The sequence below is a fragment of the Mirounga leonina genome, unplaced genomic scaffold, assembly GCF_011800145.1.
Source record: "Mirounga leonina isolate KUSES-001 unplaced genomic scaffold, KU_Mleo_1.0 Mir_154, whole genome shotgun sequence".
In the NCBI taxonomy this organism is placed as follows: domain Eukaryota; kingdom Metazoa; phylum Chordata; class Mammalia; order Carnivora; family Phocidae; genus Mirounga; species Mirounga leonina.
Genome location: NW_023270389.1, coordinates 35,021,935 through 35,037,534, shown reverse-complemented (window position 1 = coordinate 35,037,534; position 15,600 = coordinate 35,021,935). Strand labels below are relative to the sequence as shown.

At 42.8% G+C, this 15,600-nt stretch overlaps 1 protein-coding gene across 5 annotated transcripts in view; it reads right to left on the bottom strand.

Moving 5' to 3' along the window:
* Positions 1–8,884: 8,884 nt before the first annotated feature.
* Positions 8,885–15,600, bottom strand: part of HSD11B1 (hydroxysteroid 11-beta dehydrogenase 1) — a 63,596-nt gene continuing 56,880 nt past the window's right edge. For 3 of the 5 annotated variants that reach the window (XM_035010461.1, XM_035010462.1, XM_035010463.1), the window contains 2 exons: positions 11,343–11,486; positions 8,885–9,446 (listed from right to left, as the gene is read on the bottom strand). In XM_035010461.1, the coding sequence (XP_034866352.1) occupies positions 9,229–9,446; positions 11,343–11,486 (362 nt within the window). In that variant the 3' untranslated portion in view covers positions 8,885–9,228. Of the gene's footprint in view, positions 9,447–10,232; positions 10,430–11,342; positions 11,487–15,600 lie in introns of all 5 variants that reach the window. The other 2 variants (XR_004680250.1, XM_035010464.1) reach the window with 2 other exon arrangements.

The window sequence follows — 15,600 nt, the reverse complement described above, 5'->3', positions numbered from 1 at the left end:
GGCTTCTATGAATTCTTTTTTTTTTTTTAAGGATTTTCTTTTTTTTTTTTATTTTATTTATTTATTTGAGAGAGCCACTGAGCCAACTGAGCCACTCAGGCACCTGGCTTCTATGAATTCTAAGGCTTGACACATGTGAAGGGTATAATGAGACTTTTAGATAGCTGTGATAACACTTATTAACATGTGGGGAGTAGGTCACAATGTTCTCCAGTGCCTACTACTTCCCCTATTCTCTGAGGAGGAAAAGGACAAGGAGTGGGGCAGGGAAAAGCACAGAGGATGGATTCTTAAACACTAGAGCTGAAGGCAAACAATGTTCCCTCAGGATGAGCGACAAGAGCTCAAGATCCTGGAGCCTGACATATGGAGATGAGAGTGAGTAGAGGATAGAGAAGATAGAGAGGATAGAGAGATGAGAATGAGTAGAGGATAGAGAGGTTATGGCGGCATAAGAAATTTTTATTGGCATGGATGCGTGAGAGGGTTCTCGGTGGTTCAGGGCATTCGAGTATAAAGATTGTAACAGGAATTCCTATGGACCAACTATTTGGACTCCATTAAAAATCAGAAAGAAATGTGTATGAAGATCAAAATCCTTTTTAGGATGCACTCAATGGGATACCACACTAATGATCACATGAAAGGTAAGATGATTACCTTTGCTTTCAGCCAAGAATTCTGAGAGCCTAAACAACACTAACTGTATTCACTAACACTCTATTTCTGGAGATATTTGCTCCCTAGTAAAATTAGCTTATTTAATAGTCTTATCTTCTTTCTGAAACTGGCAATTTTCCTTCCTGGTTTAAACTGTCATTTCTTGCCACAGCCTTGGTTAAACTATCTCAGCTATTTCACAGATGACCTCATATTCCAAACTGAAATATCATCCAGAGCCTTTTCTATACATTTTATACATTTCTATACTTACCTTTCTTACCTTTTTAAATTTTTAAAGTTTTTTAAGTAAACTCTACACCCAACATGGGGCTCAAACTCATAACCCTGAGATCAAGAGTCACATGCTCTCCCGCCTGAGCCAGCCAGGCACCCTTCCTTTCTGATCTATTTTTAAAATTATTTATTTATTTTTTAAAAGATTTTATTTATTTGACAGAGAGAGACACAGCGAGAGAAGGAACACAAGCAGGGGGAGTGGGAGAGGGAGAAGCAGTCTTCCCGCCGAGCAGGGAGCCCGATGCAGGGCTCGATCCCAGGACCCTGGGATCATGACCTGAGCCAAAGGCAGATGCTTAACCGACTGAGCCACCCAGGCGCCCCTCTGATCTGTTTTATACTCAGAACAATCTATTGTTCATAACAGAGAATATTTAAATTGATGCAGTAAAATTGAACCAAAACTGATCTCATCAAAGCACTGACAGATTGCTGTCAGCCTGCTGTGCAGAGAGCATTTTAGGAGCACGTTCTGAAGACTAATAAAACAGATTGATGGAGAGATGGGTCAGAAAGCATTCAGATTTTCTTTTTTCAGCTTCGTAAAAATTGTAATATGATACCATTAAAATAACTTGTATTTTTTATTTGTATTTATTTATTTTTTTAAAGTAGGTTCCACAGCCAGTGTGAAGCCCAATGTGGGGCTCAAACTCACAACCCTGAGATCAAGACCTGAGCTGAGATCAAGAGTTGGATGCTTAACCTACTGAGCCACCCAGGTGCCCCTTTTTTATTTTTATTTTTTAAATAAGTTTTAAAGTAGAAAAGTAAACACCTTAATCCTACTCCATAAACACAAATTAGTTTCATATTTTTCACATTCCCTTCTAGTTTTTGTCTATATGCACTCTTTTTTTTATTTACATATTTCAAGTGTAGTGAACCTACAATTATGTGTTTGTTTTTCCACTTACTACCATAATTTTTTTTCAGATTTTTACTTTTTCTCGTATTTTTACCTTTTAGTGTTGTCATGACTTTTCATAATGTTAATGTACCACAATCTGTTTAATAATTTCCTTATTATTGAATAGTAGCCATGTCTAGCCTGACATTGCTCAGGATAATTATTAACCCCTGGTAGATACAATTTAATAGCCGTAAGAAAAATGAGTCTGACTTATCATAATTCTCTCTAGTTGCAATCATTAATTCAGAGCTGTGATAACTTTCAACCTTATACCAGGATTACTTTGTATATCACATCTGTCGCCTGCTCTGAAGCATACTGCCTGAGCTGCAGCCTGGGGTGGTAGATCAGCAGGAGCACTCAGAAGGAGGGCGGCCTGGATTGGAAGCCTGGCTTTACCATTCACTTCCTGTTTCAGTTTCGTGAATTACTTAATGTCTTTGCATCTCTGGTTCCTCCTCTGTAAGGCGGCAATGATGATCATACCTACTCGACGTGATTATTTTAGGATTCGTGGCATAACACTCGTGACGTGCTCGAAAATTCTAGCTGTACTACTGTCATAGTAACATCTGCAATTTGGAGCATCTGCCCTTGTGACTTATTAGTGGTTATAACCAAACAGACCCTCGATCGGACCTACTGTTGCATGAAAATGAAGTAGTTTCGGTGCAACAGTGTGTTTTATCCGATACCATTTCATAAGTATATCCAGAGGCCAAAAAACATTTAAAATCATCACTTTGAAAAATTAATAAACATAAGGAACTTCCCCACGCATGGAATGATGGGAAAAGTTAAAATATGTAAGTTTTTAAACTCACCCAACTCAAGTCAACTGACCATGCTCTTTTACAAATAGGTATCACACAACTGTATATGGGAGAAAAACATTTGACATGGTTTTCCTTCAAATAAGTGTCTTATAGGCCATTTAACTTTTATTTTATGTCAGACCGAAGCAAGTGTGTTCTGAAATAAATAATGGGAACACACAATAGCACCTACCTCGTAGGGCTGTCTTGGGGATATAAATGAGTTCATATTCATGCAATAGAATAGTGCCTGAACATAGTAAGTCCTATGTTTGCTGATAAAGTGAAGTGAAAAAACAAATTGTCACAATGTGGTGAGACTCTTCTTAGTTTCTGCATGATGTAATTGATTATTTGATTCATATGGAGATTATAGGGAGGGATTTATTTTTATTTATATGGAGATTTTTGTCATTTCTGATTTTTATACATTTACAAATAATACTGCAAATGAGCATCTTCAGGCAGGCAATTCTGTGTTTTTCTTCCTTTCAACTATTTCCTTGAGGATAAAATCCAGGTGTGGGTATGCTGGAGTAGTTTATGAAGAAGCAGTCTAGTTCTGATGAGGACGTTTTGCAGGAAGTGGGCAGGAAGGAACAGAGCTGGGGTTTAGGGCAATGCTGGAGATGGCAAGGTCCAGGGAACTGCTGGGAGGTGAGGGGCTCTCCCACCTGCTGCAGAGCTGCGGGCTGTTTGTAGACAGGCAAAAACAGGGTGGTGTGGGGAAAGGAATAATGGGCTGGAATCTGATGAAATGACTTTTAGATCCATCTACACCTTTTCCTTGAAATGAAGTTGTTTTGTCCCCATATTAAGCCTTTTCCAGTATCAGGGTCTAGGAGTCCTTTATTTCTCAAACATTAATCAAATACCTTATAGATACTAAGATCTGTGTTCAGTATTAGGGATACAACACTGAGTAAAAGAAAATAAATACCTTCAAGTAATTACATAAGACGATTTTAAAGGTAAATTTAAAGCCTAGTGAACTAAAGTGATTGACGGATACAGAAAATTACGGAGGCATGGGGTAGGGGTGGGAGAGCACCCATCCCAGCATTGAGGATAGGCCTTGGTGGAAGGGAAGACACTTGTCCCAGAGGAGGTCATGGTGGAGCTGAGTCTTAAAGGACAGGTAGGAGTTAAGCAGACAATAGGAGAGTGAAGAGCATTCAGGGCAGAGGAGATAGCATGGGCAAAGGCCCAATGGGAACAGAAGGGTGCCTTCAGAGGACCAGCAGTTCCTTGTCCTTGGGGAATCAAAAGCAGAACTGGTGGCCTGAGATGTGGCTATGGAGGTAGCCAAGGTCCTTGGACATCATTTTTAAAAATTTGGGTTTTCTTTGTACTATTTCCTCAAGGATGGCTTTGGATATATGCTAGCCTCCAGTGGCAGCCAAGAATCTGCCTTGATTTCCCCATTTCACCTTGACAGTTCTTTCCCTGGGAGGCTCACAACACCTTGCTTTTAAGGGTGACCACTAGCTGTCGCTATTGAGCAGATCTAGCTAAAAACCAATGGTTTAGGGCCTAGCCTGGCTGCTAGGACCAGGCGGCCCCACCAGATGCCTGAGTCCCGCCCCGCCTCCAGTAAGGTCTGTTCATCCGCCCTAATTGGTGACTCATGAGAAGGCGCTCAGTGCCGAGCTGGTGGTAGCTCTCGCAGGATGTGGGCGCGACCGGGGCCGGTGGGAAGAAATTGTGAAGTGCCGTACACCACCAACAGTCAGCCACTGGGTGGCGCTGCCCCCCTCGACGGCAAAAACGGAGGCTTGTGAAAAGCAGTCTTTGGTTAGGATGGCCTGGCTCTCTGGTCTTGGGGTGGGGTAGCTTTTTGTGCCCTCCGTTACCCGGAGTTCAGGGTGCCACAGGACTGTTCGAGGACAGTGTGAGGTCCCGAAGCACGCCAACCCAACAGTCCCAGGGCAGCCAATCACAGCACAGAGAGAGACCCTGACACCACTGACCTCAGCTCTCACCCGTGTGGGTCTTTTGAAACCCTCTGGTTCCGGGTCATGCGACATGCCAGTGTGCCCTCCCCTTTGGCTGCTGTTTCTTTATCCTCCTCCCAGAAACTCCAATCTCCAAAGCCTCCGCAACTCAAGCTGGTTGTTTATCTGGCGCTTTCCTATTTTTTAAAGAATTCATTTCCCAGCCCCCACCCCCCCTCCTGTGGCTTTACCTTTTGCTCTAGGTTCCTGTCCTTACCCCATGTGTTCTTCATCTCTGCAGACTTAATTCTGCTTCTCCTGGCTTTTATGCCTGTGGGCATTGGCATCCTCAGTCCTGTTGGACCTTTTTTGAAAATTCTCTTTTCTCATCTGCCTTTTCTTTTCACATTGGCTCAGTTCCCATCCCTGTTCCCCCTCCCTCTCCTTAAAAAATAGAGAATTTAGACACATTCTAACTAGAAAACTTCTAAATCTAACAACTAAGAGAAGTTAGGTTGAGAATTGCTGAGGGGGGAGGATCTAGCATGTACGGGATATCCTGATTTTCCTGAACATTCTCCATGACCTGGTGACCCTCTGGCGTGGGATGGAGATCTAAGAGTGCTGAGATGCTGACAGCGAAGCAGAGTTGCTGGAGACATCGTGAGACAGTATGAGCCCTGTATCAAGGCGGGCAATGTGTTTTTTCTGTTCCCTTAATACTGCAAATTAGTTTGGTTTACATACTTCCCTGGAGAAATTAAGGGATGCGTCTGGGGCTTGATTAGCATATGTTCCCTAGTGCTGGAGACTAGGCACTAATGGAGAAGACTGTGGGTCCTTGGCAAATTCCTTGGACAGAGGCAATGCGGGGCGGGGGAGGGGGGAGAACGTTATCCTACATGTTGCGCCCCTAGAGAGGGCAATGGGGGCTCACCCTGAACCCCTGGGTGCCTGCTGACGCTCTCACCAAGGGCTGGCTGGAAGCATCACACGTGCTGACTTCTTCCTCTGACACAGCTTCAGAGCTGTGCTCGGTGCTTGGCGGCATGTCAGAGGAACCACTGGATGTGGGCAGAAGATGTTGCAATTTCTATTTATCTTATCTTCTGTTTTTGTCTATGCTTTATGTTAGTAAGTATTACGTGCATATTATTATATAAATAGTAACTGTATATCTGTTAGAAATCTATACGCCTAATCATTTTTTTTAATAATGAAGTATGTGATCCAAAGTGTTGGCAGCCACTACTCTAGAGAATCTCTGAAGCTTGCCATGGACTCTGGGGGTGGGTTTGCGACACTGTCCTAGCACAGTCCAGCCAAGGAGAAGGGCCCAACCTGTGTGAACAGATGTGGTGGCGAGGTGAGAATTAACTGTCCCTGAGAGGGGCCTCTCCAGGAACAGCAGGTGGGGGGAGTCACTGCTGCTGAGGACACCTCGGGGCTTCCTGCTACCTCTTATCTAGGGTCTCCCATTACACTCTTAACTGAGGAGAGGGAATCATAATTTCTCAGAGGGAAGTTTGGAGAGGCGGGAGCCTTGGATGTTCTTCAGCATGGGCGGGAGCTGGGACTAAATTAGACCTTGCAGATGGTCAGTGGGACTGGATTCTGTCACCTTGGTCAGGAAGCTGGCATCTTAGGAACGGAGTCCTTCTGCTCTGACTGTGTATTTCTTTGTTTCTGTCGTGATTTACATTTCTGACAAACACTTCTGGTCGCCTGGGGTTAGCATGGGCTCAGCTGAAATCTCCATTTCTCAACCTCTCTTGAAGGGAGGGGTGGTCACACAACATGACTCTAGCCCTCAGGATGTGAGCTGAAGTCCTTGGATGGGGCTTCCCAGTTTGCTCTTTATCAGGGGGCAGATTCAGCTGGTGTGCATCCTTTGCCCTTCACCTTCCCCTTTGCCTTCCCTGAAACGCAGGACGATGCTGAGTTAGAGCCACTATCTTGTGACTCCACAGTGACACGGAGGAGGATGGGTAGTTGAGTGGAAAAACAGAAGGAGCCTGGCTTCCTGAGGCCCCGGTCTGCCCCTCCTAGACTTTTTGTTAGGGGAGGAAAAGTAATTTCTACTTGATTGAGCCACCGTCAGTGGATTTTTCTGTTACTCCCAGGGGAATACAGTACTAGTGAACATGAAGGTCAATTTCGGGACTCGCACACAGTTAAGGCTGTTGACTTCATGCAAAATACTGATGCCCTGAGAGTTCAAGAATGTGAGCACCCTGTCTTTGGGAGCCCTTGTTCCCCCAACCTCCCCAGTAGAAAGAAGCTCTTACTTTCAAGTCCTTGGAGGAGGGGAGAGGCATTGAGCTGGACCTTTAAGAATAACTAATTCTGTCAAGAATGTGGAATGGGAAAGTCAGGGCGGTGTGCTGGAGCAGGCTATACAGGTTTGAGAGAGCTGATGGTGCATTTCTCTTCTATTACACATTCAGCAATGTGACCCGGTGGCCTGAAATCAACCAGGGTGAGAGTATTTACACCATGTAATACTAAATTTACATTTACAAATGGGGGCATGTTTCTTTTTCTCTCTCTCTCTTTTTTCCGGAGAGCCAGTTGTTAAACATTTACCAACACACCCTTGGAAAGACCAAAGGTTTAGTTTATTAGTTACATAAAAATTGTTACATACCCTCTCTTGCTTTCCCCTGGAAGTGAACAGAATCAGGGAGCAGCTGATTTATACTAAACATAGGCTGAAGTCTTAATGTGTCTTTAAGCCTAAAGAAAACCCTAAAAGTTCAGGTTGAAGGCAAAACTAATTTGAAGCTGACTCTGACTGTAAATTTGTCATCTGATCATGCTCCTCTCTTAGCATTTACCTCCTTTCCTCCTGGTCAGCCTCATGCCCTCATCCTGTTGCAAACCTGGCTTCTTGCCCCATTTGTGATGCATGCACACAGACTAGCACAACAGTTTATCACCTGCACCCAGACACTTAGTGATCTTCTCTGATTTTGCACTGGTGTGCCTGTGTGTTGTGCTGTATGGTCAGAAATCTGACTTCACATCTCGGATCTATTTTCTTGCACACAGGTGCAGTCAGATCTTTCCTGCTCCCTTGCACTGAGCAGGCTGGGAAGAATCTCTTTCTAAGAAAAGCCCAGTCATAGTCACCCTCAGATCTAGCTCCTTGTCTGGGTGGTCGGCAGGCTCAATGGATTCCAGTCTGTTCTGCTGCCTGGTCACTTAGATTAAGTGATGGGAAAAGGAAATTTCCCTTGTGTGTCCAAGCCCATGTCTCGTGTCCTAGTATCTCTTACCATGAAAGCCCTGCATTTGGGGATGTTGAGTTCATGCTGGATATATCCCATCTGTCCCTCCAGAACACTCTCCATTCTTTCCTATGCTTCTGTCCATGAGGAAGCTGACGTGTGTGGTTTATATCAGTCTGCTCCCCTGCCCCTCTGGTTAGCTAATATAAAATATTAGCAAGAAGTTGGAGGGAGGGAAGAGAGTGAGGCTGGGGTGTTTATTTCCCCAGATCCCTCCTGCATGGTCCTAGCTGGGCTGGTGGCATCCCATAACTGAATGTCATAGTTCCTGTTCTGTGATGCTCTCCAAACAGTTTCTATCTCTGGATTCTCATAATCGTTCTTTTTGTCCCTAAGGTGGGACTAGCCCCAAGATACTTCCTTACCCCTTGTGATTGCCCTATGACCTTGTCCACACTTTTGTAAACAACCCCCTTTTTATTAAAGCCTAACCTGTTGGGGACCTAACCAATACAGGGCTTTGCTGAGTTGTTAATATAGCTGATTTCTGTTTCCTGTTTGGTTGTAGTCAGGTGATGCCTGGCAACTGTTTGATAAATGTTTGTTGAATGAATAAATGACGGAATGTGTAAGTGGCAGGATGGAACTCCATTCCCTTCTCTCCAGGCTTCTAACACACAGTTGAGAGTTCACACATAAAGTGGAGACACCTGATGCAGTCTGAGGGTGATAAACATGTGTCCATTCTGTGGCTCAAGTTCCCAGGGACTTCCACGTACATGGTGATTTATACCCACCCAGGTATCCTCCTTCCCAGAGGAGCAATATAAAATAATATAAAGAGTATCTGAAATATACAATATGGTATGGACATGATGACCATTAAATGAAGAGTAGGGTGATTTCTTCAACTCAAGAAGAGAGAAAAGGTTCAGACCACAAAATACGAAATGAACACTGAAAATTTTCACTCATATAGGTTATGGTTTTAAAGGACCATACTGAATGAACTGAACTTAGAGCTACTAACCATGAATTTACAACATTGATATGACCTTTATTATAATTAATATTGTATTACTCATAATATTATATATGAGGTAAATTTGATAGAACTACCTTTTAATTATACCTATGGTTACTATCAATTTCACAACTGCAGGTTGCAGTGGTTCATGACATTCATTATAATTACGTTTCCACTGTGCAAGTGTTAGAGGAACTCCTTCAAATTGTGAGATGTGATGTGTGACTTAAAACTCTCTGGGGACACCCATTTGTCTCTCCTTGGAGATGCCTTCAGGGATGGAGCTCAGATAAATATCAGGAAGAACAGTCCCAAAGCTCCCTTACCATGCCCCACCTTAAGGAAGTGCTTAGTTGTTTATAAATTTGTCCAAACTATAACTTCTTAAGGACAAGAATTCCAGGATCTTCCTCCCTGGATTTCCCAGCAGGAGATCTGTCCAGACTGAGTTGTCATAGTACACTTCCTCTTGACGCAGAGCTCCCCCTTTGATGATCTCCAGGGCACATTCTTCCTTCGGAGATGCATCGATGTTGAGTATCCCAGAAACGGCCTTAATGGCTGTGTCTGTAGAATCATAAGAGAAAAAGAGTGGGGTTATCCAAGACCAGTAGAGTCTACAAGGTGGAAAGTCTGCAGACAGTAACAGCTTAGCTGTTAGGGGCTGTTTTCCAGTGCTTGCTCTACAAGGCCCATGGGCTCTCTCAGAAGACTGGGTACATTTAGGGCTTGCTGTGCAAAGAGAGGCTTAGAGTTCATGTGGGCCCTGTCTTCCTGGATGAAGATTTGGGGCTGGGGGGAGGCAGTTAGAGGTGATTGAGAGATTTAAATCATGCTTCTCTCTTGAGTATTTTGGTGGGGGTGAGGGAGTCATATGGGGGAGCAGAATGAGGATAGAAGTTATATCAAGACCCAGTAGCTAATGGAAAGTGTCAGTGGGCAAAGCCAAATGCTGTATGATAACAATTTACTAATTTGTAAAGGAAGAAATGGACAAGAATCCAGGCCTTTGCTGTCAACACGAACCACTTTGATTTTGGAAGGGAAGTTACTTTATCTCTTCCAAATTTCCACGTCCTTCTGGCACAGCTTCTTTTTCTCTTTCTGTCTTTCTTTCTCTCTTGTTCTGTAACTACTACTCAATTTACTCAATTACTCTCTCAATAAAGTTTTCTTCTTGTACCTATTCTAGATAAACTTGCATTTGGACTTACAGAAAAGTCGTAAAACTTGTGCAGAATATTCCCTTATAGCCTTCACCCTGCTTCCCCTAATTATAACATCACATATAACCACTGTACAATTGTCAAGGTACACTATAATTAGGGCAATTTTACTAACTAAAACACAGACCTTATTTTTTTCACTAACATCCTTTTTATGTTCCAGGATCTTAGCCAGGATTATACTTAGCAGTCATTTCTTCTTATTTTCTCTCCAATCTGTGACAGTTCTTCGTTCTTTCCTTGTCCCTCATGGCCTTAACACTTTTGAAGAGTATTGATCAACTGTTTTGTAGAATGTCAGTTTGGGTTTGTCCATTTTTCTCTCTTTTTAAAAAAAAAAAAAAGATTTTATTTTTAAGTAATGTCTGCACCCAATGTGGGACTCAAACTTACAACCCCAAGATCAAGAGTCTTCATGCTCTACTGACTGAGCCAGCCAGGTGCCCCCGTCCATTTTTTTTCTGATGGTTGGAGTGAGGTCTTGCATTTTTGGCAAGAATATCACAAAAATGATGTTGTGTCCTCAGTGCATCATATCAAAGAGTTTATGAGGGGCACCTGACTGGCTCAGTCAATAGAGCGTGCAACCCTTTTTTTTTTTTTTTTTAAAGATTTTATTTATTTATTTGACAGAGAGAGAGACAGCTAGAGAGGGAACACAAGCAGGGGGAGTGGGAGAGGGAGAAGCAGGCTTTCCGCCGAGCAGGGAGCCCGATGCGGGCTCGATCCCAGGACCCTGGGGTCGTGACCTGAGCCGAAGGCAGACGTATAACAACTGAGCCACCCAGGTGCCCCAGAGCACGCAACTCTTGATCTTGGGGTTGTACATTTGAACCCCATATTGGATATGGAGATTACTTATGAAAAAAAAGAAGGTTCATGAGATCAATAGTTCTTATTACTGGTGATGGTATTAAGAGTAACAAACTTGTACTTGATAAGCCTCAAAGAGGAAAGTAATGGCCATTGAGTGTTCCTGAGGATGTGAAGGGTTCAGAATAGGGTTAAGTGATGAGTCTGGTGTCACTCGGCACCGTTGGTGGTCAGAATAAAAAGAAGTGTCAAAGGATAGTCAGAGGCTCTCCTAGTGACAGAAGTGCTTCATTAAGTGGAGACTGGTGTTCTCACTGGCTTTTAGTGCATTGCACATGAGTCAAGGAGTTCAACGCCTTCTTTACCCACAATGGTAAGGCAGGCAATCATCTGCAGGCTGTTTATTCCACTCTCTCCACCTTACCTGTGTTTATGAGGCCGAGGATACAGAGAGTGATCGAGACATTGACCTTGGTCACTGAATGTTCCATCCTGATAGAGGAGAAAAACCCATCCAGAGCAAACTTGCTTGCAGAATAGGGTGCAACAAGTGGACTAGCCATTTTCCCTAAATAATAAAGAAATGGGTTAAGAAGGTGACCCATTTTAGCTTCTACAGAGATGATCTTTGCTTTATCTGTAGTAGGATTTGTAACCCCTTTTACCCTTTGAGGCATAGTTTCTCTTTACTCTTACAGAGATTATCATGCTATGTTGAATTTCTGAAAGAAAAAAAGACTATTAAGGTATCAAAGAAACTTTCCTTGAAGAGACTGGGGTGGGAGGTGCGGTGGGCTGCAGGAAAGGCTTCACTGAGGAAAGATTAGTTAGATTTTAGTAAGGGTGGTAAATAAGTGGGACTACAAAAGAGCCATGTAATCCCACAGCTGCTAACTCTGTTACCTCTGACCCAAGACAGCGGAGTGCTGAGGGTTTGGCAAGAGCTCTCTGCCAACACAGCAACCTATTATTGATTGTCTTTCTATACAAGGGAAATGAAAATCCTTGTCTTTGCTTTTCTGCTTAAAACTGCTTTTCTTACTTTTATCATTCTGGTTAATTCTCAGCCAGTTTGGGGGAGGACATGTGGACATATGCCTAATAGGGTGACCTATTCATTATAACCTTTCCAAGACGAGGGATTAGAATGGGCCTGAGACCTTAGACTCTTTGCTGAGCAAAGAGTTATAATAGCTACTTTAAAATTCTTTTTTTTTTTTTAAGATTTTATTTATTTATTTATTTGAGAGTGAGAGAGAGAGAAAGAAACAACATGAGAGGGGAGAGAGTCAGAGAGAGAAGCAGGCTCCCTGCTGAGCTGGGAGCATGATGTGGGACTTGATCCCAGGACTCTGGGATCATGACCTGAGCCGAAGGCAGTCACTTAACCAACTGAGCCACCCAGGTGCCCGCTACTTTAAAATTCTTGTCAGCTAATTCTAAAATATGGGTCATTTAAAGATTGATCTCCATTGATTGCCTTTCCTCCTGAGTATCAGTCATATTTCCTATTCTTGTATGTGGAATAATTTTGCAATGTATTCTTGATATTGTGAATGATACATTGTAGAGTCTCTGGATTCTGTCATATTCCTCCAAAGAGTATTGATTTTTGTTTTTGTTTTTGTTTTTCAGGTGAGCATTTAACTTGGCTAAAACACTGTGTCTTCGCAGTAGGTTCCAGCTAAAATCACTGTTGAATTATTTAATCCTAATTGACTTCTTGGTATCTACATTACCCATGAGTAATTCGAGGGAAAAACAGATTCTGGAAGAGTTTATATATAAAATTTGGTACTCTTCCATTGTGGCTCTTGCCTTTCCAGGATGTTCCCCCTCCACTTTCTGGCTGCTACAGAAACCTAAACTCTTCTTTCTGGTTCTTTAAGTTAGTAAGACGGCAGATGTGTATCCCAGATATGGTGTTGATTGTGGACTGCCCCTAGGCATAAGCTATAAAACTGGGAAACTCACCTAGTGTCAGTTCCCCTTTTCCCCTTTTCAAGTGTCAACAACTCTCCAGTTTTTGTCAGCTTTTGCTTTTTCTCTCCAGTGCTTTCAATGGTTTCTTTCTATATTTTGTCCAAAGTTTGATCTGGGGCAGGCTGATCTGTTAGGTGCCACTCTGCCATTAATGGAATTGGAAACTCTGTAAGTTCTTAAATGAAGTTGCTTGCCAAATCAATGAAAAAAAATGACTTATTCAATAAAGATGCTGGGAAAGTTGGTTAACTCATTGGAAAAAATTATTAGCTCCTTGTTCTATATCATATATCCAAAAAATTCTAGATGGAAAGTATGGCAGATGTTATTGTCTACCCAATATCCATTTCCCACTTTTTAATAATAGAATATGATTTTTTTCTCAGGACATCAGCGTGTTCAGATAAAAATATTTATTTCCTCAAGATTCCCTCGCTCTTTTGTGTGGCCAAGTGATCTAGTTCCAGCTAATGAGAAATCTAACAGAGGGGGTCTCCAGGAAAGTTATTAATTTCCTGATGAAATAGGTGGATTCAGGTGGCATGCAGTTTTTACATTTTGCCTCTCTTCTTTCATCCTAAATGTACTCCAGATGTGATGCCTAGAATTGCAGTGGTCATTTGTGAACTGGAGGAAAAGCTACATATTAAGGATTATAGCACAGAAATGTGGAATGAGCTTGGATTCTTGAAGATATAATAAGTCCACCAAACCAACCCTGAACTTATTCCCTGAGAAAAAGGAAGCCCTATTTAATGTTAAGCGATTTTAAGTGGAGTTTTTGTTATATGTGCAGCAGAATGCATCTTCTGACTGATAAAAAATAATTCAACAGGAAAGAAGATAATACAGGTGAATATTTATCAGATCCTTGGTTATGAAAGATCATTCTAACAGAAAAGTAAAAAAAAAAATATGTCAAGGCACAGAATATTTGATGATATAAAATGTAAAACTTCTGTATGTGAAAGCAATAGCTATAATAATATCACTATAAAGGTGTAGAGGGTATGGGGTGCCTGGGTGGCTCAGTCGTTAAGCGTCTGCCTTCGGCTCAGGTTGTGATCCCAGGGTCCTGGGATCGAGCCCTGCATCAGGCTCCCTGCTCCGCGGGAGGCCTGCTTCTCCCTCTCCCACTCCCCCTGCTTGTGTTCCCTCTCTTGCTGTGTGTCTCTCTGTCAAATAAATAAATAAAATCTTTAAAAAAATAAAAAATAGGGCGCCTGGGTGGATCAGTTGGTTAAGCGACTGCCTTCGGCTCAGGTCATGAGCCTGGACTCCCTGGATCGAGTCCCGCATCGGGCTCTGTGCTCGGCAGGGAGTCTGCTTCTCCCTCTGACCCTCCCCCCTCTCATGTGCTCTCTCTCTCTCATTCTCTGTCTCAAATAAATAAATAAAATCTTTAAAAAAATAAAATAAAATAATTTAAAATTAAAAAAAAGGTAAAGGGTAAATGATAAACTAGAAAACAATTTGTATCTTTTTTTTTTTTTTTAAGATTTTATTTATTTATTTGAGAGAGAGAGTACAAGAAGGGGGAGCGGGAGAGGGAGAAGCAGGCTCCCTGCCAAGCAGGGAGCCTGATGCGGGACTCGATCCAGGGACTCCAGGATCATGACCTGAGCCGAAGGCAATCGCTTAACCAACTGAGCCACCCAGGCGCCCTTTTTTTTTTTTAAAGATTTTATTTATTTGACAGGAAGAGACACAGCAAGAGAGGGAACACAAGCAGAGGGAGTGGGAGAGGGAGAAGCAGGCTTCCCGCCAAGCAGGGAGCCCGATGCGGGGCTCGATCCCAGGACCCTGGGACCGTGACCCGAGCCGAAGGCAGACGCCTAACGACTGAGCCACCTAGGCGCCCCTAGAAAACAATTTGTAACAAAAGCTTAATATCTTCAATCTGAACTTCAATTCTTAATGTATTAACTCTTCAAGAAAAATACAAACAAATCTCTTTAGGGAACCACTCCAACTCCATTCTCAATCATGAGTTTTGGCTTGGAATGACTCTACAGTCGTTGAGCGTCTGCCTTCGGCTCAGGTCATGATCCCAGGGTCCTGGGATCGAGCCCCACATCGGGCTCCCTGCTCAGTGGGGAGCCTGCTTCTCCCTCTCCCACTCCCCGCTTGTGTTCCCTCTCTCGCTGTGTCTCTCTCTGTCAAATGAATAAATAAAATTAAAAAAAAAAAAAAAAGTATGAGTTCTACAATTAGATGACCTGAGTGTGAATCCCAAGTATGCCATTTCTTAGCTGTCATATGTGGATAGTAATACTACTAAGCTGAAATAATCCATGTAATACACTTAGTGCAAACTCTGGCACATAGAAAGTAGTAAGTGCAATCGTTATTAGTATTCATGTTTCTAATTGGTGAGAATAGTATGAGCTATTCAAAAGGTTATGTTGGGACAAAGAGGCTACTTGGAGAAAAGTGCCCTTCTAATAAGAAAATTCAAATTAGGGACGCCTGGGTGGCTCAGTCGGTTAAGCGTCTGCCTTCGGCTCAGGTCATGATCCCAGGGTCCTGGGATCGAGTCCCGCATCGGGCTCCCTGCTCAGCGGGGAGTCTGCTTCTCCCTCTCTCTCTGCCTGCCACTCTCCCTGCTTGTGCTCTCTCCCTCTCTCTCTCTGACAAATAAATAAATAAAATCTTAAAAAAAAATTCAGATTATATTAGATAGTATATGTGGAAAGTAA